Source organism: Cervus canadensis, chromosome 8, assembly GCF_019320065.1.
Source record: "Cervus canadensis isolate Bull #8, Minnesota chromosome 8, ASM1932006v1, whole genome shotgun sequence".
Lineage (NCBI taxonomy): Eukaryota > Metazoa > Chordata > Mammalia > Artiodactyla > Cervidae > Cervus > Cervus canadensis.
In genome coordinates, this window is record NC_057393.1 from 32,728,701 (window position 1) to 32,755,370 (window position 26,670).

The 26,670-nt window shown below is 46.2% G+C and overlaps 1 protein-coding gene across 2 annotated transcripts in view; it reads left to right on the forward strand.

Moving 5' to 3' along the window:
- Window positions 1-26,670, forward strand: part of TLL2 (tolloid like 2) — a 136,383-nt gene that overhangs the window by 32,750 nt on the left and 76,963 nt on the right. For both annotated transcript variants that reach the window (XM_043475679.1, XM_043475680.1), the window contains exon 2: window positions 2,325-2,435. In XM_043475679.1, coding sequence (XP_043331614.1) covers window positions 2,325-2,435 — 111 coding nt within the window. The remainder of the gene's footprint in view (window positions 1-2,324; window positions 2,436-26,670) is intronic.

A 26,670-nucleotide genomic window follows, 5' to 3' on the forward strand; every position in this document is an offset into this window, starting at 1 on the left:
TCCATTGCCTTCCGCCCTCTTGCTTCTGTGCTCTCAGATGTGAGGAGTGCTCCTGACTACACTGTGAATGCCATCAATGACAAGGATGTTTTTCCTTTGAGGAAAAGATGGCAGTGTATTGTGGACTTGAGCTAAATCTTCAGGAAAGTGGGAGGGGCTCAGGACCCTCAGCTGGAAACCATCTTTGGCTGAGCCAACTTTGTTACACATTTCAACAAGGTGAAAATAAGTGTAAATTTCAAAATTTTAAGCAAATCGGTAGTTGTGCAAACCATCACCACAGTCCAGTTTTAGAACATTTCTACTACCTGGAAAAATTCCTTCATGGCAACTTATAGTCTGATCTCATCCACACCCCCAGCCATAAGCAATCACTATTCTTTCTAGCTCTATAAATTTGCCTTTCTAGATGCTTCATATAAATGGAATCGTATAAGATGTAGTCTTCTGCATCGGGTTTCTTTCACTTAGCATGATGTTTTTTAGAATCACGTATTGTAGCGTGTGTCAAGACTTCTTTCTTTTTTAAGTTTGTTCTTTTTAATTGCTAGATAGTTTTCCATCATATAGATAGACCACATTTTGTTTATCCATTCAACAGATGATAGACGTTTAGGTTGTGTTCAAGTTTGGGGCAATTATTAATAAGGCTCCTAGAGCCTGGCGGGGTGCAGTCCATGAGGTTGCAAAGAGTTGGGCACAACTGAGTGAATAGGCACAGCACATGAATAAGGCTGCTGTTAACATTTGAGTACAAGTCTTTATGTGGACCTATATTTTCATTTCCTTTGTGAAGATCTCTAGGAGTGAAATTGCTAGCTCTTGTGATAAATTTAACTTTGTAGGAAAATGCCAGAAACCTTCCATAGGGAGTATACCATTTTATATCCCTGCTGGCATTGAATGAGGGTTCCCAGTTCTCTGCACCATGAGCCTGAGTTTAATCACTCTTTTGTTACTCAAAGGCCTTCTCAGTTTTTCTTTTACTGTTTAGTGATAAGAATAGGCTGGCTCTTCCAACTCCTGAAGTTCCTGATTTTCCAGATTCTCTCCATTTCTTTTCATTCCCACTATGAATTGCTCGATTCTTTTTTGTTTAAATTCAACTTATTTAAACAACAACAAAATAAAAACAATAAAAATAATTTACCTATTTCTCCCACACCTACCCCACTCCCTGCCTCTGGCAACCATGTATGTATATATAAGCTTATATACATATAAGCTTTCATGTGGAATATATATATTCTGCATGTAAAAGAGATCACGTGATCTCATGTGATGTTTGTCTTTGTCTGTCAGACTTTTTTCACTTAGCCTAATGCCCTCAACATTCATCCATGTTGTTGCAGCTGGCAAGATTTTGTTCTTTTTTCATGGCTGACACGTTGTTTCCGTATCTTGGCTATTGTAAATAATGCGGCAGTGAATGTGGAGATACAGATATTGTTTCAGATCAGTGTTTTCATTTTCTTTATATAAGTACTCAGAAGTGGAACTACTAGGTCACATAGTAGTTCTATTTTTCATTTTGAGGGGAAACCACCATATTGTTTTCCATAGTTTTTGTTGTTTAGTCACTAAGTCATGTCCAATTCTTTTGCAACCCCATAGACTGTAGCCTGCCAGGCTCCTTTTTCAGTGGGATTTCCCAGGCAAGCATACTGGAGTGGGTTGGCATTTCTTTCTCCAGACAATCTTCCTGATCCAGGGATTGAACCTGTGTCCTCAGCATTGGATGGCGGGTTCTTTACCACTGAGCCACCAGGGAAGCCTGTTTTCCATAGGAGCTGTACCAATTTACATCCACACCAACAGTGCACAAAGGTTTCTTTCTTTCTTTTTTTTAAATATTTATTTATTTGGCTGTGCTGGGTCTTAGTTGCAGCATATGGGATCTAGTTCCCTGACTGGGGATCAAACCCAGGACCCCTGCACTGGTAGCTCAGAGTCTAAGCCACTGGACCACCAGGGAAGTCCCCACAAAGGTTTCTTTTTCTCCACATCTTTGCCAACACTTCCTTTCCTCGTGTTTTTGATAACAGCCATTCTAACAGACGTGAGACAATATTTCACTCTGGTTTTGCATTTTCCTGACCTAGGCCTTTAATCTTCAGTGCAGTTGGCCCCAGCCCTGTGGCTTTGATGCACAGATTTATTATCTGTTGTTCTCTCTCTACCAGTCCTATCTCTTAGGCTCAGGGAGAAATTTGATTGGATGGACTATCTTTTCCAGTACCCTTTTCCAATACCCTCTGGGCCACTAGTAAATTCATTCTTTGATCTCCAGCTTAAATTGATACACTTCTATTTTCCCTTCCCAGCTGTCTTTTGGGGAGACATTGCCTTAGATGAAGAGGACCTGAAGTTATTTCACATCGACAAAGCCCATGACTGGGTCAAGCAGTCAGTGGAGGACATGGGACACAGCACAGGTAAGTACGGGGTCCCCTCCACCCCCTCCGTGGAGGGAAGGGCTGGGGACTCGGACACGGGTAGATATTGACCACAGATCATTGGTATCTGGCCTGTTGGTCCAGGGCCCACCTGTCAGTGGAAAACCAGAGGGACCACACCTTCTCCATTGCAGGCTGGGAAGCTGAAGTTTGCCTGTCCTTCTAAGAAGGCCTCCATCTGCCTCTTTATCCAAAGGTTCAACCCTGAGCTCAGAGACTTGAACTCAACATGGGTTCTCAGGACTCCAGCCTCGGGGTCTAGCGCTTCCCAAATGGAGGGGATTCCTGGAGAGGCTCCACGAGGGCAGTGGTGCTGATCAGTAGTGGGAAGATGCTTGTGGGGGGAGATGGCGAGGGAGCAGGGGTATTGTGTACTTGCTTGGCCTACAAACCAGGTGGAAATCCCCCCCGGGCCAGGAAACACTGACGAGGCGTATAACGCTCTCCCACCCTCCTTCCGTGCCTTCACCTTGGGGTAAGCAGTAATGAGACTGGTTTCCTGAGTTCTCCTCACCTCCCTGCCCACTGTACTCAGACGCCTCCCTTCTGTGGAATCTCCATTTTCAGAAAGAAGCCCAGGGTTCTGCGTTTTGGGAGATGATAGGCTGTGTGGCTGACAGTGACCAAGGCTCCTGTGTGCCAGATGCTACACTTTCTGTGCTGCCTGTGACCCCTCTACCCGCCCTCCCTTCCTTTCTTTTGAGGCTTTAAAAAATTGTGGTAAGAACACTTAACGTGAGATCTATTGTCTTAACAAAATGTTAAATGTACAACACAGTACTGGAAACTGCAAGCACGATGTGATACAGCAGATCTCCAGAACATTCATCTTGCATAACTGATGATCCTGCTACTGTGTTATGATGCTGCATACTTCCCTCTTTAGCACCTCTCATGGGTCTAATGCAGTGCTGGTAAGAGAAAGAGGAGTAACATGTGGCCTCCGCCTTCAAGGAGAGCTTTCTTGCCAGGCAGACAGAGTTTAGACCTGGACGAGCTCACTGACATCTCAAAGTTCAGTCTTCCTGTCTCTAAAATGAGGATGAAACCGGCACACCCGTCAATGGGGGTTAGGAGGAGTTACTCCAAAAGGACTGGGCTAACCTGGTGCCTGGCACGTGGCATGTTCTCAGGCAATGACAGAGGTAATCACTAAGGCACCCAATCCAGCGGAATGAAACTGAAGCGTAGATAGATAAACTGTAATTCCTCAGGGCAAGTGTTACAACGAATCAAGAGCAGTGGGGCCAAGAAGGTCATCATGGGGATGAACACTCTTGCCTTGTGTCTTGAAGGATGAATAGGAGTTCCTTAGGTGAAGAATCAAGAAGAGACATTTCAGCCAGAGGAGAGACTGTGTGCAGAGACAGGGAGTATAAAAGGGGCTGACTTAGGGAACAGAGGAAGTTGTGGGTCACTGGATGGTGGCTCTTTGGGGAGCTATTGAAGATAGATGCACCTGGAGAAGTTGGGGTAGATGATCAAGGTGCCTGTTGACAGGGTGGGTGGGAGTGTGCCCAGAGTGGAGGCAGCTCTCATGGTACCTGGTGTCTACGGCCCCAAAGAGCTGGGGCTTTCCTCTGTGGGCTGCAGGAGTCCTGCCTAATGTTTCTGAATAGAAATGTAATTCCCTCATCTGTGGCTGGGGGAGCTTGATGGAGTCCCCTCCATCGCTGCTCTCCACATCCCATCTGCTGCCCTGAGCTTGCTGGGTTCCTGGCTAGATGCTTGGGCAGCCCTATCATGCTGCTCGCTGGTGGTGATGGTGGAAGAGGGGTTGTCAGGACCACCCTTCCCCTCTGCTGATGAACTTGGTGGCATCCAAGAACATCCCCAAAGCCCCCCACCCCTGAGTGCCTTGCACAGCTCAAAGATTCTGCTAGAACTAATTTACCAATTCTCCATTTCAGCTTCTCCTGGCACCAAAGGCCCTGGGATCTGTATTCATTTAGGAGGGAAGGAGAATACATTGTATTCATATTTCTGGGTGTGGTCCGAGTTCACTCATTCACTCACTCACTCAATTATTAATTGAAACCTCTACTGAGTGTTCATTTTGTGCCAGGTCTAGTGCCGAATCCTGAGATGGTATAGACTGAGGTGTCTCTTAAAGGTTCACCAGCTCGTGGAGGAAATAGATGCAAAACGAATGAAGAGTTAGAGGTAGAGGTCCCAGGAAGCACAGGGGGAGGGGGGACACTGAGAAGCACTGCTCCCATTGCTGGGGGCGGGGAGTCAGAAAGGCTTCCCAGAGGCGGGGGTCCTGGGGAGGTGGACGGGATTCCCAGATTGGAGAAGGAGTCGAAGGGTTGAGAAAGACATTCCATACTGAGGGAGGGGTCATTCTTGGGGTGGGAAATGGGATGGCAACCTCCACTGAATTGGTGATAAGCTCCCTTCTTGTCCAAGGTCTGCTCCCTCTTTATGTGTGGGGGGGCAGTAGGACTGTGCTCAGCAGAATGGGGGGCAACTGCCATGGCTCATGGGGAACATGAGCAGCTGCAAGGACTAGGCCAAGCTCCACACAGGATGTAGGGCGGAGGGGAAGGCAAGAGAGCAAAGGTTGTCAGGAGGTCAGAGGTCCTCATCGCCAGTGGCCGGGAGGAGGGAGGAATGAGCTTCTTTTGGTGTCCGACTTTATGATTTTCACTTCTTTGGATTTGAAGGGACTTCTCCTGTATGGTTTGAAAAGTCCATTTGAATTTTAAATGGGATTTCGGAATCCAAATTATTTCTCACACTGTTATTTACATGGTATGTAAATTACATCATAATTGAACTCCAACCAAAGGAAGCATCTCTTCATAATTCTGTCATTCCAGCTCATCATATATGCCCCCCATCCGCGCCCCCCGCCAGATTCTTACTGGTGTCCTAGAGAAGTCGATCAGATTGTAAGTTTTGTGTGATTAATTTTTTTAAATTTTCTTCTTTGCTATATTGGGCTTCCCTGGTAGCTCAGCTTGTAAAGAATCCACCTGCAATGCAGGAGACCCTGGTTCAATTCCTGGGTCGGGAAGATCTGCTGGAGAGGGGAATGGCTACCCACTCCAGTATTTTTGGGCTTCCCTTGTGGCTCAGCTGGTAAAGAATCTGCCTGCAATATGGGAGACCTGGGTTTGATGCCTGGGTTGGGAAGATCTCCTGGAGAAGGGTATGGCTACCCACTCCAGTATTCTGGCCTGGAGAATTCCACGGACTGTATAGTCCACGGGGTTGCAAAGCGTTGGACACAACTGAGCAACTGTCACTCACTTCACTTTTGTTATATTATTTTAGTACTTAAAACTAGTGAACCTTGCTATGACCCGGGTTCAATCCCTGGTTAGGGAACTGAGATCCCATGAGCTGTGCAACACAAACAAAAAATCAGTGAACTTCACATAGCTCAGACATGCTGTATGACGTACTTTTCTGTGTCCAGTTCACGTGGCCACCACCCAGACCAAGGGATGGAATATTTCCAGAACCCCGAGACTCCCTCTCATGCCCCCTCCCAGCCAGCACGGCAGCCATTCGTCTGACCTCTCTCCACATGGATGCATTTTACCGACACGAATGGACCCATGCAGTGTGTGTTTGTGTCTCCTCCTCCTCAGTTTTGTGACTGTGGAATTTCCCCCATGTTGTGTGTGAAGCTCTGGTTTGTCCTCTTTGGTTCTTGTGCTGTGTTCTCCTGCATGAAAATACCCTGCTTTATTCATTATTCCATTGAGAGCCATTTGGACATTTGACAGTTTAGGGATATGATAACTGAAACTACGACTCACAGTCTTGTGTCTACCTTTCTGTGGACAGAAGCACTCATTTCTGTTTATGTACCCAGGAGTGGAATTGCTGGGTCACAGGGTATTTGTAAGTTATTAGGAGATGCAGTCAGATTTCCCAAGTGGTTGCACCAGTTTACAACTGTGTGGGTACATGTTGACTTGGAAAGCCGGCAGAGGTGACCATGCGGGACCCATGGAGACCTCTGGGTCTTGGTCTTTCCAGCTTGGGGACCCCACTCACACCTCCAGACCTGCACAGCATCATCATCACGAATGCTCAGGGTGGCTCCTGTCAGCAATCCTCCTGCTGTCCTTGGGGGATCTGCCATGGCACAGCATGGGGACCCAGGCTTGCAAATTTAAGTAAGAGACCTCAAAAAGAGGCTGGGCTGTGGCCAGCCACCATGCCAGCTGAATGACTAGCTGCCCGAGAGTCGCCTGTCTGGGAGGTTGCCTCAAGGATGTGCAGGGAAGGGAAGCCTAGCAGCCCTGCCTCTGACTCCTTCATGGTGCTCTCCTAAGGCTGCCGTGGTGAGCCTCATGCTCTGAAAACCTGAGTATCTGTCTTCTCGTTCCTTCTCCGCTGTGAGCTGAGAGAAAACAGAGTCCACACAGGTTCGACTTTGGATCCCCAGCACTTTTGTATCTAGGAGGTTGGAGACAAGAGAAGGAAGAGGTAGATGGAGACTGGCAGGCCCTGGATCATCTCCCACGGGCCTTAGGGGTGAAGAGCTCCCACAGGGCATTGCTCTCAGGAGTGTAGTCAAAGCACTGGTCACCATCACCAGCTTTGACCTCGGACTGTCTGGACTTGAATCCTTGAGCTGGGCCTCAGTATCTTCATCTGTTAAATGGGTAGAGTAATAATCCTTACCTTGGAGTGATGTTGTGAGGACCAAAGGAAAGAATACATGCAAAGTGCTGAGCACAGTGCCTGGCACATAAGAAATGCTCAATAAACATCAACTCTTCCTGTTCTTCCTCATTATTAGCAGTAGTATTTGTAGAAAGAACACTGACCTAGGTGGGTTCAAGGTTAAAGTAGAGGATGATGGACATTTGTTATGTGCAGGAGGGAACTTTAGGGGCTCAGGCATGAGGCCTTTGAAACATAAACCTTCCTGATATTTCCTCCTTCCCAAGCTAGAGATATATAGTTTTTCTGGTGTGTTTTTATGCAAGGTTATTTTTATCTTGATTACTTTTCTCTGAGGGCCTATAGGACTTTGCATCTATCTAAAAGTTATTTTATTTTCATAATGGGAATATTTTAAATTGTTTTTGCTGATTAAACTAATACCACTGGTTGTTAAAAAAAAAAAAAAAGTCCAATAGCTCAAAACTGTAAAAAGTATAAAGTGAAAATCCCCTTTTATCCCGGCCCCAGGGGTCCCCATCATGATCTGTTTGCTGGATCCCTTCCAGCCTTACTGCACTCAGGTCATGTGCAGATATTTTTTAAACATAAAAGGACTTTCTCTTAACAACCTCTTGTGTAACCTGCATCTTTAACACCATATCATGGACATCTTTTAATGTGGTATTTTGAGGTTGATCACATTTCATGTACAACTCTGCTACCATTTATCGAATTAATCTATACAGATGGACCTGACGGCTGTTTTTCTTCTTTTCTGTAATTTTTTTTTTTTTCTGTTAGAGACATTGCTACTGTGAACAACACTCTGCATAGATCTTTAAACGTTTGCTTTGGTTAAAAAAAAAAAAATTTTAAAGGAACCACACCTTTATCCGCTCTTTGTACTTCCAAATGTGTGAAAGGATGTATTCTTAGATATTGGTTATCTCATTTCCAAGTTTGGGTAATTAGCCCTGGGTTTTTGGGAGGGTAGGGTGGGAACAGAGCTAAATCCCTGGAGGGGGATGGGATGCACTGTGGCCCCAGATACCTCCTTTCCCTGGTCTCTCCTATGAACTTGGAGCTACTTTCCCGGTTGCTGAATGAAACAGTGTCCTTGTTCTAGAAATGACCTGGTCTGCCTCATTTTCTAGATGTGCCCTGTGTCCCAAATTCAGCCAGTTGCAGAGTCAGGACTAGAACCCAAGGCTTCCCATCTCCCAGGCTGTGTCCTCTGTGGTACCAACCTGTCTGCCATGTTGCCAGAAGGAAGGAATGCAAACCAACAGGGGCGCATGTAGCCATGCCTTTGCTGGCCCTGGGAAAGGAGCTGGAGTCTTTTTGGACCAGGAAGTGAGCCAAGACCTTATCCCTAGGTGAATCTGAGAACCCACTTAGTGTGCTGGGCTGGCCCCAAAAATAGCCACTGAGGGCTCTGGGTCCCCAGAAGGGAGCCCCCTTGCTGGTCACTTAGGATCTTAGGGTATTGGTAATTCTTTCTGATCAGATCAGTCTCCCTGCCTCCAGTTTCTGCTTCCCCATCCTGCTTCCAGGTGATCTTCCTGGACCTGACCTTGCAACCAATGTACTAGATTGAAAAGTGTTCCCCTAGATTTATATCTGTCCAAACCCCAGAATACAACCCTATTTGAAAAGAGTCCTTGCAGATCTAAGATCTAGTTAAGGATCTTGAGATCATCCTTGATTTGGGGGGCCCTGAGTCCAGTGACTAGGATCTTTATAAGAAGAGGAGAGGACACAGAAAGACACAGAGAGAAAGACCATGTGAAGAGCGATGTAGCTACAAGCCAAGGGACAGCATGGATTGCGGAGAGGTAGCTCAGCTGGTAAAGAATCCACCTGCAATGCAGGAGACCCCAGTTCGATTCCTGGGTTGGGAAAATCCACTGGAGAAGGGATAGGCTACCCACTTCAGAATTCTTGGGCTTCCCTAGTGGCTCAGCTGGTAAAGAATCCGCCTGCAATGTGGGAGACCTGGGTTTGATCCCTGGATTGGGAAGATCCCCTGGAGAAGGGAACAGCTACCCACTCCAGTATTCTGGCGTGGAGAATTCCATGGACTGTGTAGTCCATGGGGTCACAAAGAGTCAGACATGACTGAGTGACTTCCACTTAATCACTTAATCACCACAAGCTAGGACGAGGCGAGGAAGGTTTCTCCCCTAGAGCCTAGAGCAGAGGAGCATAACCCTGCTGACCCCTTGATTTCTGAGTGCTGTCCTTCGGAACTGGGAGAGAATAGATACCTGTTTGTAAGCCGCCGACTCTGTGGTAACTTGTCATGGCAGCCCGAGAAAGCTGATGCACGGCTTTTTAAAACCCTTCCATGGCTCCCCATCCCTTATCAGAAACATTCCTTATCTGGTGCCATAGGTCCTCGATGCTTTATCCACAGCCCACACATTCATTCCCTTCCCTCTCTTCACCCTCCAGCGAAACACTATGGCATCGTGTCTGTATAGACCCCCAGTGTCCTTCCTTCCAGTCTTCTGTCCCAGCTATGCCCTCTGCTCCAAGTCCCCATACTACAGAAAAAGAAATGAAGGTCCATAGACAACCAACAACTTACCCAGGGCCCTACGACTAGGGAGATTCATGACACCCTTTACTCAGCACAGATGCTGGTTTCAGAGGCCACCTGGGTTGACAGTGCTGTTAATATCAACCTGATTTTGTGCTTGAGATGGAGAGAGTACTGTTCTTCCCCGCTGCCCATTTTCAGACAGTCCCATTCCCCCCACCATGAGAAGCGGCAGCAGCCTCTTGGATATGTGTGGGGTTAAGGAGGCAAGAGTGCATTCTTCAGGGAGAGAACGTCTTTCTGTGAGCATTTTATGTGCAGTGAGAAGAATGGGAGTTCTGGGCAGGCAAGAGCCAAGCTGTTCTATGAATGGGGCCCTTGAATTAACATTGCAGAGTTTCCTAAAGCTGCTAATCGGATTAGCTGTGTAGTGAAGGAAGTACTTAGCGGGACACACACACAGGCACACACACATTCTCCCATCCTTTTGCATCCTCTCTGATGTGGGGGTGCAGAGCCTGACACCCCATTTCTGAATCCTGGGATACCTCTCCCCCTAACCACACAAGATGTGGAGAAAAGGCCTGTGTGCTTGACGTTTTGGGGACTTTCTGGTTGTTTGTTTCTGTCCTAAAACGTCCAGGAAGTGAAGTTGAACATTCTCATCTTTGCAAATGTTTAGAAACTTGGAGAGGAAATCTCATCTTGCAGTTCTCTCCATCCGGGTAATGGATCTAATTTCTTGCTCTTTGTAATGAAGACTCTGGAAGGGGAAATGGCTTTAGTTACTTACTGGCTCTGATGGAAGGTGACGTTTCCCGCCTTGTCTATTTTTGAGCCACTGGGCCACGTCCATCTCTTTTTAAGGAACCAACCTTACTCTTAACTCCTGCCATCTGTGTAGGACATCCACATAAGCCCAACAGTTTGGGCATTTGAGTTCAAAATAATAAATCAGCTGGAGAGAGTCCAAGACTTAAGTTGGGGTAACTTGCCTCCTCTCCTTAGGCCTTATCACTCACAGATGGACCCTGCAGAGGGTCGTTGAGTTCCTTCTCCTACTTTGTCTGTGACTTGTAGGGGTATGTGCTACCATCACCTGGTCTCAGAGTCTCCTCTGAATAGAGGATCTCATGAAACCACATCCTGACTTCTTTCAAGCCAGTTGGAACTCTGTATTTGAGCTCTGGTGCTTCAAGCTGGAGAAAAGAGAGGAAGCAGAGGCCATTGTGCATTTAGGGGCTAAATTTAGGCACAAAAGGCTAAAGGGTACCCATGAGAGACCCACACATACCACATGGGTTCCTGGGCCCTGCCTTCCAAGGGACCCAACATGTCTCTGTTCCTGGACACATTTTTAGCCGTGAGGCCCTTGAGAGAACTTGTGAGTGGGGGTTGCTTTGAGCAGCCCCATCAACAGGCTGTGGTTTTTCTGACTGTCCTCCCATGGAGACATTTCCCACACTGGGTAGACATGGCTTCAGCTTTTCACTAATCTTTATTGGTGGTGGGCAAGCTACTAACTGACCAGCATCCAGGAAAGAAATGGGGGCAGTGGTGGCTCCTTGTGACATCCTGGAGAAGGGACAGTGTCCTGAGCTTATGGATGAATGGCAGCCTAGGCTTGCTGAGATGGAGACGGTTGGGTTCAAAACTGTCTTCTGTCACATCAGAAAACATCATCTGGGTGAGATGTGGTGGTCACTCTTGCTGGGGCCACTGGCTTAGAGGAACAAGAAGCTGTCGGGAGCAATCTTACTCATCCTTTCCGCTGTCTCCTCCAGAGCTTGGGAACAAGGTCTTGGGGACTTCTTTTTCCCTCCTTATATTGGACTTGATATTTTGTGCTTCACAAATCCCTCTGAGAGTCTGATGAGTATTTTCAGCACTTCTTTGAGAGAAAGGTACAACATAGTTTTGCTTGCAATTTTAAGAAGTTTACTCTGTGAATTCCAAGTTATGAAACTCAGGTCCATGGTCCCCCTTTCCTGTCTGTTTCCACTCTTTCAGAGATGTTCTCACATGGACATCCTGGATCCTAGAGCTGCAGGATAGAAAGGCATGGATGCTGGTGTCAGGCGGGCTTCCCTGGCTCTGTACTGATAACTGTGGGAGTTAGGGGATTCCTTCCTTATTTGGAAAGTGGAATTGAGGGGGGAATGGGAAAGTGTGGGAGGTAAAGCACCCATCCTGGAGCCTGAGGAATGGTAGGTGCTCAAGAAATAATACCCATATGACTGTCTGTATGCTGGCTCCCGCCTTATCTCCCAGCCCACCTCTGTGTCCCAGACTCCACACTCCCTAGATGCCTGGAAGTCATTTCCTTTGCAGTAAGTACCCTGCCTGCATCCCGCTGGGGTTTCTGGAACCAGGCTTGTACCAGTGTCATCTGATCAGATCCTTGGATTTAGATCCCACCAGCCATGGGGAATCTATCAATCCCCAACATAAAGCCTTCCGTAGTCCACCTGAATCAAACTCTAGGTCATGAAGTTGGCCAAAGATCTGAGAATGAATTAGATGCTGGTTCTTCTTTGATGGCAACAACCAGAAGAATAACTACTGTTTGTTGTGTGCTAATTGTGTCTTGTTGTTTAGTCGCTTACTCGTGTCCAACTCTTTGTGACCCCATGGCGGTAACCTGCCAGGCTCCTCTGTTCACAGGATTTTCTAGGCAAGAACACTGGAGTAGGCTGCTATTTCCTTCTCCAAATAGTGTCTTAAATGATCTCATTTAATCATCATACAACAGCTCTGTGAGGCAGGTATTGTTGATACCTATAGATGTATAAGCTAATGTTCAGAGAAGTGTGTAACCTTTCTTGGATCACACAACTAACTACTGGCAGAGCCAAGATTAGTACTTAACTCTGTCTAATGTCAAAGGCTGCTTTTAGCCTCTACACTGCATTGCTTCTAGAAATAGCTGCTGGCTTCACCACTAACCCTGTTGCCTTGAGCTGTGAAGGCTTGGTTTCCCCACCACTACCTTTGAGAGGTGGTGATAGAAGACAAAGGCGAGTTCCAGGCACTTGTGGAGCTGCTCTATGGTCCTGCCCACTGTCATCTCAGGTTGCCGTGTTCATGTTCAGTGTGTGCCTTGCTTTGCCCACAAAACTGTCAATAGCTGTGACTTCTTTTGTTTGGTCTTGGCGCTCTCTCTTTAGTTCCAGCATCAGCCTGGACACAGGGACGGCAGCAGACAAACCCTTGTGAGTTGAAGATGGAGCCTCAGGATTGCATGGTGGCCTCCTTGCTCCTCTGCTCCCCCAGGCCACTTGGGGTTAGGACTGTTCGTTTGAATGTGGGTGTCTGGCATGGGAACCAGCAATGAAGAAAGGTGCGTGCTCAGGGGTGGTGCTCTCGGGCTGGGCAAGCCCAGATCACCTTGCAAGAGTGTCTGAAGAGGGCATCCTTTGGCCACATGGTCAATAGCTTAACTTTACCGAGCCCTTCGTACAAAGCCCTAGGTGTGGTCCTTGGGTCTTTTCCAAGCCAGAGACGAAGTGCCAGCCTTTCTTCCCACTCCTCCAGAGCTCCTCTCAGCTGTTTTCTTTGCAGATCTGAGCCCACCCCTTGTTGATGGCTCTATTTCACCCCTCCCCTTCCAGAGAGAATTTGCCTTGGCTCCCACAGTCTAGAACTTGATCTTTATAGCTGCACTGTGACTTAGGCATGTCTTAACACTCCCCTTGTATCTGCCCACAGCTCTGCTGAACGCTGCCTTCTTGGTAAGAGTCCTTTTCCCTCTCTCTCCCTCCACTCCCTCTCTTCCTCCTTTAAGGACCAGATGCTAATTGGGAACCTCTTCTGTGCTCAGCACCAAGGGTACAGCTGTATCCACTTTTTCTTCCGCCATTAAGGAGATGGAATTTTAATAATGGACGTGATAATGGTCCTGCTTTGGCAGTACTGCAGGAATGGGGCAGGCTGAGGTGGGGGAGGACCTGGGACCAAAAGACACCATGGGTTTAGGGGCCCTACAGACTTCCGAGAGGAGGTGAGGTCCAGTGGGCAGAACTCACACCTGGAGAGAAGGCCCAGGATAACAGCTGTCATCAGGCAGAAGTTGGTATTGGGTGTCCAGCCTGGGACCCAAGACCTGATGGAAGGCAGGAATGTTCGTGTAAGGACAGAGAGCCAGGCAGACAGCATCAGAGAGGCCTGTAATAGAACTCACAGAGGGTTCCAGTGCCATGCTGGGAACTGGGAAGAAAAGGCAAGGACCCTGGTTCTTCCGCAAAGTGGGTACTAAGGAGGACAAGAAGCCAGAGCTTTGGCCTGAGGGAATAAGATGGGGACGAGGGTCAGAAATTAAGCAGAATTCCTTAGATCAAAATTGGAGCCAAAGGTGATGTGCCGCTGTGACCCTCGAGTGTGGAGCCCAAACTCCCTAAATCCCCCTGCCTGAGGATAGGACTGGCTCCACGCATAGTCAGCAACTGGAGAGGAGGACTGGGGTGAGGAACTAGGCAAGGCCTGGCAGTTATTCCTCCCATAAAGTTTTCAATTTAGTGAGATGATTTGAGATGAAAAAGAGGCATCTGATAAAGTGCACATCTGCTCTTTGGGAAGGAAAAAAGAATGCAACATAAGGATTCTATCATCTCTCTCCCTGAGGCCTCGTTCAGAGGCTGACTTATACCTTGGATTGAAGCCAGAGTTCTCTGTGAATTTGAAGTGTTGGGAAAAGTTAATTCACCTTTGGATTGATTTTTATTATGACTGCGTTTGTCAGAATTTGGAGAAACTAGGCTGGAAGGCTACTTGGAGTCACAACAGCGTGCAGAACCAGATGGGGGAGGGGCAGGGGCCACCCTTGGGCATCTATGCAGGGAGCCGTTATCCCAGCCCCGCCACACCCACCCCTGCCAACGAAGGACCTTGAATCTGGGATCCCGAGTCAAAACTGAGAGATATAGCTTGAGAAACCAGGACAAATAAGAGTTTACTGCCGGACCCTCTAGGCAAGGTCCTTTCAGTTGAGAGATACAGAATCCCACTCGATATAGCTTGATAAGAGAGTTTATTTAGCAATATATTTTCTTGGCCATTTAAGGACAGAAGCAGAAGAGCTGGCCTCTGGGGACTCGTCTAGAGATGAGAGAGAAAAGAAGGCAGCTGGCTTCTCTCAGGGGCCACAGAGAATCTCCTTCCTGCGTTTACTCTTCTCCTTGCACCTGACCACCATGGCCACCGTGCCCGCGTCTGCATCATGATCCCTCTGCTTGCGTGTTCCCCACTGAATGCCTGTGGTACCCATCTATGTCGGGGTGCTGGGGAAGCCCGCAGAGTGGAAGAGATCACCAAAAGAAGGAGTAAGAAGTGAGCTGATCAGTGCCCCGGGGAGGCAGGAGGGAGAAGCAAAGTGATGAAAGAAGCAGGTGGTGGGTCTGCTTCTGTGGCTTCAGAGAGGAGTGAAGGCTGGAGCCGCCTCTGGTCAGTGGAGGGGACGGATGAGTGAACTGCCCCCTGGCGTGTGGGGATGTGGGAGGAGCGCCCTCTGGACTTAACTTGGTCTTGGGGTCAAGCCTATTAACGTCACACCCTCTTTGCCATTTATATTATTTTCATGGGAAAAAAACGAGTTCTCATCAGTCATCTTAATACTGGAATTCGGGAACACAGCCTCATGAGAGCTGGGGATGGCTAGTCTCAGGTGAGGATCTAGCCTTTGCCACTCAGTTTTGGCCAACAGAAAGATTGTGCCTCACCTGTCCAAGCATCACTCTTTGCTTCCTCTTAATATGATTCTATTTTCATGCTCTGTTAACTGTGTATGTTTTTTTTTAGTTTATTGCGTAGAAATCTGTTTTCTGTTCTTCATTTAAATAGTAGGTGATCCCTAAAACAAAATGAAATGAAATAAATCTACTCTAAGGTTTTTTATTTATGCAGCTCTCTGATTGATTGTTCTAGCCTCAGTGGCCTCAATAAAAACAATATTCCCTGCCCTGACCTAAGAGCACACTGTAGTGAATCCTTTTTGACAAAATAAAGGATGTGTTTATCTAATAATTAACCACCTTTAAAATTTTTTAGCAAAGCATTTTTAGTTTTCTTGCACCCTTGCTTTTGTTTTTCTTGGCCTCTTTTGGATGTGTACATTTTGTTACAGCTGAAACTGACCTTCGTTTCAAATGCATTTACTACTCAAATATTTTCTTGTTGGGCATGATAATGAACTAAATTGTTTTCAAGCAAAACCAGTGCCACACCCCTTCAGTTATCCATTGCATGGCAGACCTTGACATGTCAATTCGCCTCATGGGACCTCCTTGTCTGTAGAATGGAGGGTTGGACTTTAAGCTTCCTGAGGGCCAAGAATGATTCTCTCAGTTCTTTTGACAAAATAATCCATGAATGTATGTGGACTCAGTGATGGTGTCAGCAGTGTTCATGGTTGATCAGATATCTGTATGTCTTCAGCTCCTCATGGGATGCCTCATGGGACTTTAGAATGGTCTGCTCAAATTGCATCTAACACGAGACCTTCTAGAGACCCTCCAATGGGCTCCCACAGGTGTTGACAGCAATGTGACTGTGGCCCCACTTTGCCAGTGGAATCTCATCCTGCATTCAGGTCGACTTATTTCTCTTTGGTATCCTTTACTGACCCTGTTTGCTCACAAACAGTGAGAGAAAATCACCTCCTGACCTGGACACTGAGCCTCTGAACTTTATCAGTCCCCATCCTGCTCCTTGCCTGTGCTTCAGAGATTCTCCATGACTCACCTGCATCCCTGGACCTTGCTGCCATGGCCCAAGGAATTCCCATCTTCCCTGACACGGGCACCTCCTAGAGGCATTCCCATCTGCTCTGCAGCCCAGAGGTCTTAAGCGGTCAACCCACCAGCCAAATCTGGTCTGCAGATGTGTTTTGTTTGTTTTGTAGAGCTTACATTTTTTAAAAATTTACTGCCAAAATTTAAAAATCAAATTTCTCATAAAAACCCAGAACTCTGGCTTCTCTTGAAAAGTTGGAAGTTCTGGCCCCACTGGTCCAGCAGTCCCACATGGCAACAACCAAAGGAGTTGCGTAACAGTGGATTGGTCTGTGGCGGAGCAGGTGCTCTGCGGTTTGCCACAGACCTCACTGCTCCCCAAGCATCTTTCATACCCTGCTGTATTACTTGCCTTGGCTCCTAACTCTGGGCATTGGAGTTGGCACTTTGGGCCAGTGGGTAAGGGTCAACATCCTTGGCCCCTAATTCAAGTCCCATGACAACAGCCAGGGCTGTGCCTCTCTGCTCCATCAAGGGAGGAGGTCCCAAGCATTAACTATTGCCTGGTAGTCTGGAACCAACCTTTTCCTGGAGTCTCTTTTCTTCCTTTCTTTGAACTTTCAATCAAAGTCCTCATCCTAGTCCTCATCCCATCCCTTCTTTACCCCACAGCACAGCATGCCATATCCCAGGCTCTGGTTGGCATTAGGGTGCCAACAGGAGAGTGTCCTGCAGCAGGTGGTTTATGGCACAGCATGTGCTGCTTGGCATCAGAACACATTCTTTCTGGCCCAGGGAATCAGAGGAATGGGACCATTAGGTAATAATCTTTCTGAAACAAAGGGTTCATTCCACATCATTGACATACACCACCACCCAGAAAAAGACTAGTCACTCTAATCTCTATTCACTTAGGTTATCTCTTAAAGATAAAGTCCTTGCTCTGTACTTCTTGAACTAAGCTGACTTCTGTCCCAAAAGGTCAAAGATAGGCTGTGGGGCCTCATGGTCCTCTTTCTGCTTCTCTCCTCCAGTTCCCTGAAGAGGGCTTGGGCTGGTCTTCCTTTCCATGATTCCTGAGTTCCTTGCTACTCTTCCTGTGACCCACTTCATGGGGTTTGTCCTTTGAGACATCTATAGATCTGTAAATCTTTATCAGTCATTTGGTCACCTGTGCAAAGGTCACATGCTAAAATTCTTCTAAGATGTTCAATGAGGACAAATGTGTGTCTCTTCCAAGGAATGTTATACCAGGTAGTGAGAAAGACTTAACCCTTGGGTGTCAGTTACCTTTTCTTTATTTTCAGGGGTTTTCCCTTCCTTTTCTGTTCCCATCAGACACCAAGGGACAGAGCAGTGAGGCAAAGAGTAAAGGTGCAGAGTTGGACCCTCCCAGCTCTGCTACATACCAGGTGGTGACCACAGATCAAGTACTTTAACCTCCTCGAGCCTCAGTTTCCTTATCTGTAAAATGGGGGTAGCCATAATAATTTACCCCACTCAGGTTCAGCAAGAATACACACAATTGAGATAATACATGCAAGTATCAGTCAGTCCTCTTCAGTCCAGTTCAAATGGTCATACTTGTTAAGCCTCTACTATGAAATCACACAGTGGAAATAGACAAGATATTGTCTCAGTCCTCAGGAATTAAGTGTCTCATAGGAACAACAGGCTTGGTCTGCAGATTGTTATACTCCGGAGCCACCGGAGTATATGGAGGTGGTATGATCAGGGCTGGGAGCTCATTGAGAGGAGGGACCGCGTCTGATCTGGTTTTCTATCTCTGACACCTGGTACAGTGCCTGGCACTGAGAGGTGCCCCCTAGAAGCTTGCTGAATGACTGAATGAATGAACAGGTGAATGAGTAAAGGGCCACTAGGGGTTTGTAGGTGAAACATAGAGACAAGAGATGGCTTCACAGAGCAGGCTGAGCTGAGCTGTGGAGGATTTTGATTAGGGTCGAGGTGGGGAGGGTATTGCAGGTGGAAGGCAGAGCCTGGTCACAGTCATGGAGTGGGGAGCTTGGGGTGAGAACTGAGCGGCTCCGGGCGGTTGGCAGGTGGGTGAGGAGGTAGGACTCGGGGGAGAAGGGAAGCTGGAAAGGCTTGTTGGGACCAGACTCCGGTGGGACTTGGACTAGACTTAAACTCCCCTCCCTTTTCTGCCTCAGTGCCCAGAAAGCTGTGTGATTGTGGGTGAATTATTTAAAGTTTTCGATGCCTCAGTTCTTTCATTTGTAAGTAAAGTCGGTAATAGTCCTTACCTCACTGGACTATGCTGAGAATTAAATGAGAAAATATGCGTAAGGCAGCAAGCATAGTCCTTGGAAAACAAGGTCCCCAATAAATAATTTCCCTCAGCAAAGCTCTAACTTGTAATTTGGGACCCACTATTCAGTGAATGAGTAGATGGGGAAGAAATGGAAACAGTGGCAGATTTTATTTTCTTGAGCTCTATAATCACTGCAGATGGTGACTGCAGCCATGAAATTAAAAGACGCTTGCTCCTTGGAAAAAAAGCTATGACAAACCTAGACAGCACATTAAAAAGCAGAGACATCATTTTATCCACAAAAGCCTGTATAGTCAAAGCTATGGTTTTTCCAGGAGGCATATACAGATGTGAGTGCTGGACCATAAAGAAGGCTGAGCACTGAAGAGTTGATGCTTTCAAACTATGGTGCTGGAGAAGACTCTTGAGAGTCCCTTAGAGAGTAAAGAGATCAAACCAGTCAATCCTAAAGAAAATCAACCATGAATATTCATTGGAAGGACTGATGCTTAAGCTGAAGTTCCAGTAGTTTGGCCACCTGATGCTAAGAGCCAACTCATTGGAAAAGACTCTAATGCTGGGAAAGATTGAGGGCAGGAGGAAAAGGGGGCAACAGAGGATGAGATGGTTGGATGGCATCACCGACTAAATGGATATGAGTTTGAGCAAACTCCAGGGAAGTCTGACGTGCTGCAGTCTACGGGGTTGCAAAGAGTCGAACACAACTTAGCAACTGCACAACAACAACAACTCAGTGAATGACACTTACTTATCTTGGCCAATCCATTCTACTCTCCCAGGAATAACAGGATGACAACACACAAGCTAGTCACCTGAGTCTTTTCTTAATGTATGTGTGCAGCCTAAGTTGCTTGAGTCGTATCCGACTCTTTGTGACCCAGTGGACTGCAGCCTGCCAGGCTCCTCTGTGCATTGGATTCTCCAAGCAAGAATGCTGGAGTGGGTTGCCATGCCAGGGATCAAACCCAAGTCTATTCTGTCTCCTGCATTGTCAGGCAGGTTCTTTACCACTAGCACTACCTGGGAAGCCCACTCCAATATTCCCATGGACAGAATGGCCTAGTGGACTACAGTCCATGGGCTAATAGGATGTATATCTTCTTAATGTATATCTTTGGTTAATTTTTTAGTTGTTTGATGTCTCAAGTTGTTATGGAGCAATGTTTAAAGAAATATCATGCTTGGGTACAGAGAAGGTCTGGTTTTCACTGACTCCCATTGACTATCAATGGATCCTCAGCCTAGACTTGGTTCTCTTAAGTGTGCTTTAAGGAGAACTTGAACTTTTTACTTCATTTGTGGTATTTCTGGTATAAAATGTCTTGTTTCCATGGCTTATTGTTTCACCCCATTTCAGACTTCAGAATAGTTTTAGAACCAATAGTAATAATAGCTAACTTAGTGAATGCTGACTCTGAACCAGGCATTGCTCTATGGCTTACATAGAGCATATGTAAGCATATGGCATCATCTCTCTTAATCTGGATGATGACCCTATGAGGTGAATACTCTCATCCGTATTTTATGGATGAGGAGACTGAAGCATAGAGACATGAAGTGAGTTAAGATCACACGGCTAGTAAGTGACAGAGTAAAGGTTTAGCCTTGGACAGTCTGACTCTAGAGCTAGCCCTCGAGGTCCATCTTGCAAACCACCTGACTTGCTAGAACTTTAAGCACCTAGAGATCAGTCTAGGGGTAGGCTGTTCCATTTGTGGTCCCTGACAAACCTCACCTGGCATAGTCATTCCTCGTGACTAGGCTTGGTTTTGACTGGCTTTGGCCAGTAGGACATTAGGAAGATTACATTATACTGTAAGCAGAAGCTGAAAAAACACTTGCACAGTGGGGCTCATCCTTTTGGAATGCTGCCTCCACATGAGCCATCTCCACCATCCCTCAACCTTTTCGTCCCAGCTCAGGTCACAGAACAGAGACCAGTCAGCCCCATTTGTTCCTCACCCCAACTCCTGGCCCTCAGAAGCAAGGCTAGAATGGTGGTTGTTTTAACCCACTCTGTTTAGAGGAATAGTTTGTTGCACAGTAACAAATGATGGAAATGATTTCCATAAATGATGGAAATGGCCAAGAAGCCAAGGCCAGGCTTGTGTGAAAGATGTGGGCCAAGTGCACAAGAATACCTAGAGTCCAGGGCTCAGGAGATCAATGGAGGTTTGAAGCCAGGTGAGCAACAAGTACTCCAAGAGCATCTTTAAGCAGAATGCCTGACGTAGCTCAACCCACAGTCAGGGACTAGGAAAAATGCAGTCACAGGCACTCACAATGGGCGGAGGGCCCAATACCAGGCAAGGTGGACATCTGGCTGGAGGCTCCGGGAAAGAGTAGCTCAAATTTGCATGATAAGAAGGCTCTCAGGAGCTTCTGCCTGGGGTCAGAGCAAATTCCAAGGCCTCTTCAGCCAATGGCAGGACACAGGTGAGAGTCAGTGAACAGAGAGGGGAAGGGCGGACTGGGTCTCCCAGGAGCCCATCCAACACTGTCTGAACGAAGGTTCCAACAAGCCCTCCCTCATTCTCACCAATGAGCTTTCCTCTCTTCCATCTTGCCAAGGTGTGGGCTCATTGTTTTCTCTTTCCATGGTCAGAGCAGAAAATCAGAAAAAAAAAAAAAAAAGGCTGGACTATAACCTTTCCATCTGCATAAACACAAGTATGTTTCTTTCTCATCAGAAAAGGGTTTCCCAGCAACTGTGTGTTTATATGTGTGTGTGTATGTGTGTGCACACATACACTATGAAGTGCAGAGCACATGTTCTTAGGCAAAATATGTGATGTAATCTAGTTCTTCATTTGAAAATCTTTTTATTCCCTGATTATAAAAGTAATATGTTGAACAAGATTTAGAAATTACAGAAAGTACATAAAAAATTAACATTTGTCCAAAAATCACCCATCAGAGATCATCACAATGGACACTGTGTTTATTTCCTTCCAGTATATTTTCCACATTGTTTTGTATTTCCTTTATATCATAATTACTTTACTACCCACTGTGGGGCGTGTGATTATACAGTCTGTCTTTAAAATGTTGGGGATGAACATCTTTTGTTTTTCATTGTCAGTTTCTTTGTACTGATATCTAGAAGTCATATTATTGGGTCAAAGTCATTATTATTGCTTGTTTTAAAAGACATTGATACATCTTGCTGAATTACCTCAAAACATATTACTAATTTATAGTTCTACACCAACAGCAGTATCTAAGAATTCCTGTTTTATTATACACTTGCCAGTAGTAAATCATTTTATTAACAAAAACTGGCAGTGATCTTTTAACTTATTTTCCCTTTCCCTTCTGTAGCATTTGAAATTTGGCATAGATATAAAATTACTTGGCACCGAATTGCTTAGGATTACACATTGATTACTGTAGTAGTTGCCTAGTTCATTCCTAAATCAACCTGTTAAAGGGACTTTGCCTTGCTGTTTTTTTTCCTAATAAATAAATAAAAGCTCTGGTGAGTAGGTGTGTCTTGCCAGTAGTTTTCTGACAGGGTATGTAGATGCTTCATCCATTGGCCTTGCCTGGGATGCTTGCTCAGACCCCACCTATACAGGTGTAGAGCAGGGTTAGGAGCATGGATTCTGGAGTCAGAAGGGCCTGCTTTGCAAGGCAAATTCAGTCACTTACCAGCTGGGTGACCTTGGACAACTTATTTACGAACCTCAGTTGTCTCTTCTGTAGAAGAGGAATGATGTTACTTATTCATAGCATTGCCATATGAATTACATATGACCAAAGGGCGTGGCAAATTGACTGTAAGGGTAAAAGTCTAATGCCCTGCACGAACTGACCCTGCATCTCTTAGGTGTTAGCCTCAGTTCCAGCTCCATCTGACACTTATTTTCCTCCCTCTGGACTTTTTTTACTTGCTGGTTTGTTTTTTTGTTTCCTTCTAGAATACTATCCCCAGATGGATGTCTACCTCATCATTTAGGTGTCAGCTCAAATGTCACCAGCTCAGATCTTTCCTGGGATCCCATCCCCCATTGTTGTTTGAAAAACTTTTAATTTCTTGAGAGTGCTTAATCCTTCCACAGAATGGTCTTTTTCGCTGTGTTTTGTTATTTGTTTTTTGGCCGTGCCATTCAGCTTGCGGGATCTTGTTTCCCTGACCAGGGATCAAACTGAGGCCCATGGCACTGAAAATGTCGGTCCTAACCACTGGACCGCCAGGGGAGCCCCATGATCTCATTGTTTAGTGTGGATTTTCTTTCCTCCACTGGCACCAGGAAGGCACCATGAAGAGAGACACTGCCTGTCTCTGCCTTCAGGAACCCAGCATGGTGCTGCCCAAAGCCAGCACTCAATCAGTACTTATGGAGTGGACTGGCAATAAAGTGATTTTTAAGATCTTGTGCTAGAGATTTTATTTTTTTTCCTTAGAGTAAGCAAAGTAGTTTTCTGCTAGATTTACCTCTAATGGGTCAGAGCTGGAAATACAGGTATTAAAAAGTCAGTAAAAATGTAAGAGCTAATGTTGTCCTGGCAGGGTTACTTGTGTTATGTCTTAAAAGTTTTGACTTTAAGATATAAAAGTTTTGACTGATCTGGGAGATTCTCAGCCTCTTCATCCAGTGGCTGTGTGTCCACAGTGATGTCTTAACTGCCCTGAACCTCAGTTACCCTGCATGTAAAATGAGAATAACACCCACCTCAGAGGGTTAGCTTGAGGATTAAATACAGGTAACATGTGAGTACCTGAAAATAAGCAAGCACTTTTTTTTTTTTGGCCTCATGAGCATGTGGCAGCTTAGTTCCCCAACCAGGGATTGAACCCATGCCCCCTGAACTGGATGGCAGTCTTAATCACTGGACCTCCAGCAAAATCCTAATCAACATTTAAAAACTGGTAGTTATTTTTGCGTTTAAGAAAAGCAAGAACCAAGTAACGCTGGGCTCTGAGAATGATACAGAAGGAATAATTACTATGAGGTTCTGTTTATTAATTACCATATTCATGAATATTAATTCATAGTCTCAATGAGTGATCATATATTTGAATAAACAATACTGACCTATGACTCTGTCCTCTTGGGCTTTGGAAAAGCCCATCCCTTTCTACCTAGATGTCTTTGGATGTATATGGTTAATATTTCATTAATTATGGTGGAGGGGCGTTGTGTATACATCAGTGTCTCATATGATGCATATAATTAAGCCACTTTTTGTTGGGAGCGGAAGAAAATTGGGCTTTCCCAAAGAAAAGCAGCTTGCTCCCAAAGTTGCTAACAGATTGCTTCTTAATTGAACTTGGGAGGTGAATTATATGGTGAATTAGAAAAAAGAACAACTCTGAATTTAGTGAATTGTTCCATAAAGGAAACTGTGGGATTGAATTGCAAATGCTGGATGGAAACATTTCAGCCTGGCCCCATGCATCACGGGCCGCTGACCTCTGCTGTGTTTCAGTGAGAGCAGTGAACAGGCCTGGAGCTCTCTTTTCAAGGCATGGAGGGCATTCTTTCCCAGAGACCAGCTGTAAGCCTGGGTTTCTTATGCAAAGGAGACGTTTGAATAAACCCCTGTGACTAATGAAATCTACAAGGTCTTTGCATAGCCTCTTACTGAAGAGGTAATTAACCAAAGATCAAATATGGGCATATATATGTATTTTTTCAAGTATTTTTTTTTGTCTTGCAGTCACATGCAAGGAAAATATATCCGCAGTCTCTGAATACTCCCTGTCCTGATTGCGCCCAATCTTTGTCTGCATCAAGCTGTATTTCTCTCTGCCTTGTTCTGTGTGCTTGTGGCTGCAGTTATAACCACAGCCACACCTGTCTCACTCATTTGATTGCTTTTACTGAAATATATGTGAGAAATGACTTTTCTTAGTACTCAATGTCTGTCTCCAGCTCCACATTTTCCATTCCTGGTGAGCTTGGGAGGAAAGAGATTGGTTATAAGAACACATCATGAGATGAGGCTACCTTTTACAGGGTTCTCTCAGTAGAGAATCTCAATTTTGGCTGCACCTTAGAATCACCTGGGGAGCTTTTTAAACTCCCAAGGCCCAGGCCATGCCTCAGACCAATCAAATAAGAATCTCTGGAGAGGGATGCATACATTGGTATTTTTCTAAAAGGCTTCCCAAGGTGATCCCAAAGTGCAGCTAAAGTTGAAAGCCATTGTTACAAGAATATCTATTCCCCTCTCTCTGTAAGCTAAAAAAGACAATATTTTTCCATCAGTGATGCTGAGTTAGAAATGATTGGGGTTTTCTTTTTAAGCACTGTCTGCCTGATTCATCCATCTACCTATGCATCCATCCATCAATCCATCCATCAGTCACATATTTTATTGGGTGTCTGCTATGATGTGCCAAGGGCAGTGCTGGGTTTATTATTGGGCAAGACAAGGTCCCTCTTCTTCAGGATGCTAAAAACTAGACTAGGGGATCAGCCAAATAGACAGGAGATACCAATGACTTGTGGTGAGGGATGTGACTAAGCCCAGGGCGCTGGAGACAGAGAAGAGGGGGCTTCTATCTCAAGAGGAGCAACAGGGCTTCCCAGAGGAAGTGGTGTTCAAGCTGAGCCTTGAAGATCCGGAAGGATTTGGCCAGGCGAAGAGGTGGGTGTGACAGAGGAAGACGCATCAGCAAGAAGAGAATGGAAATCCCAGGCACCCTGAGTAGCTGAGGTGACTGAACACAGAGCAGGAAGCCCTGAGGCACCAGGTGGAAGAGGCCAGCAGAGTCACATCACAGGGGCTTCAGGGGTCCTGCCGGGGTTTGGAACTCATCCCAGGGGGTAGTGGGAAACCTTGGGAGAGATTTCCTCAGGGGAGTAGTCAAACCATATTCACTCCAAGTTGACCCCCAGGCTTAGCTGTAGTGGAAGCAGGAGTTTGGCTGCCCTTCTGAGAAAAGATTAGACCTGCCAATCTCTTGCTGGTAAGGGTGACGGAGGAAGGATGTGTGTCCTTAACTGCTGTGACCCCAGTCTCAATGGTGACCCTGGATGTACCCTCAAGACCTCCTGGAAAACGCCCTAGGTCCCTTGGAAACAGGCAGGCACCCCCCCTAGATAACCCGACTTGTGCTCTTTGTTCTTTCTGGGTCTGAGGCAGAGGGGGAGGAGCTCAAATTTGGGGGGTCCGTCAGGACCCACCTTCAGCTTCTCCATTACTAACCACCTCTGTACCATCAGGGCAGACAAGTCACTTCACCTTTTGGAACCTTGTTTCCTCATCTGTGAGATGGGGATGTTCTTGGCTTTTTTGCCACTGTGTCTTCATGAGGCTGGACTTCCCAGGTGACGCTAGTGGTAAAGAACCCGCCTGCCAATGCAAGAGATGTAAGAGACACAGTTTTGATCCCTAGGTCTAGAAGATCGCCTGGAGGAGGGCATGACAACTCATTCCAGTATTCTTGCCTGGAGAATCTCATGGACAGAGGAGCCTGGCAGGGTTGCAAAGAGTTGGACAGGACTGAAGCAACTTAGTGCACACACATGCAAATAGTGATGCTTTCCCCACCTTCATCTACTATGGGCACTTGGTCTCCTCCTCAACTCCAGAGCTTCTATTGTAACACCAAGGACCAAGGGGCCAAAGGAATCAGAAGTCCTCAACCTCCACCTCCTTGGCCTCCTGCAGAACTGCATAGCAATCTCTCCCAGCCATCGCTTCCTCAGCCACAGCCTCCAGCTAACCTTGAACCGGGCTGTGCCCAGCTATCCTTACAGGACTATATATATAGTATATACATATATATAGTATACTATATATATATATTTGTAGGAGCCAAGCAGGTCTAATTATTCTAACTCTCCATGCTAGACTGGAACTACATGGACATCTTTCAAATCCCAGCTTCTGTGCCCCCTACTGCCCACTACTAATACCCCTGATTATATTCAGAGCCAGTGCAGTTACAGAATCCTTTCATGTCCTCTGGCTCCCATTTAGATCTCTCAGAATAAAAGCCCTTATTTTGAAAATGGCCTGCAAGGTCCCCCACAGCTCCAGACCCTCCACTGCTCACTGACCTCAGTG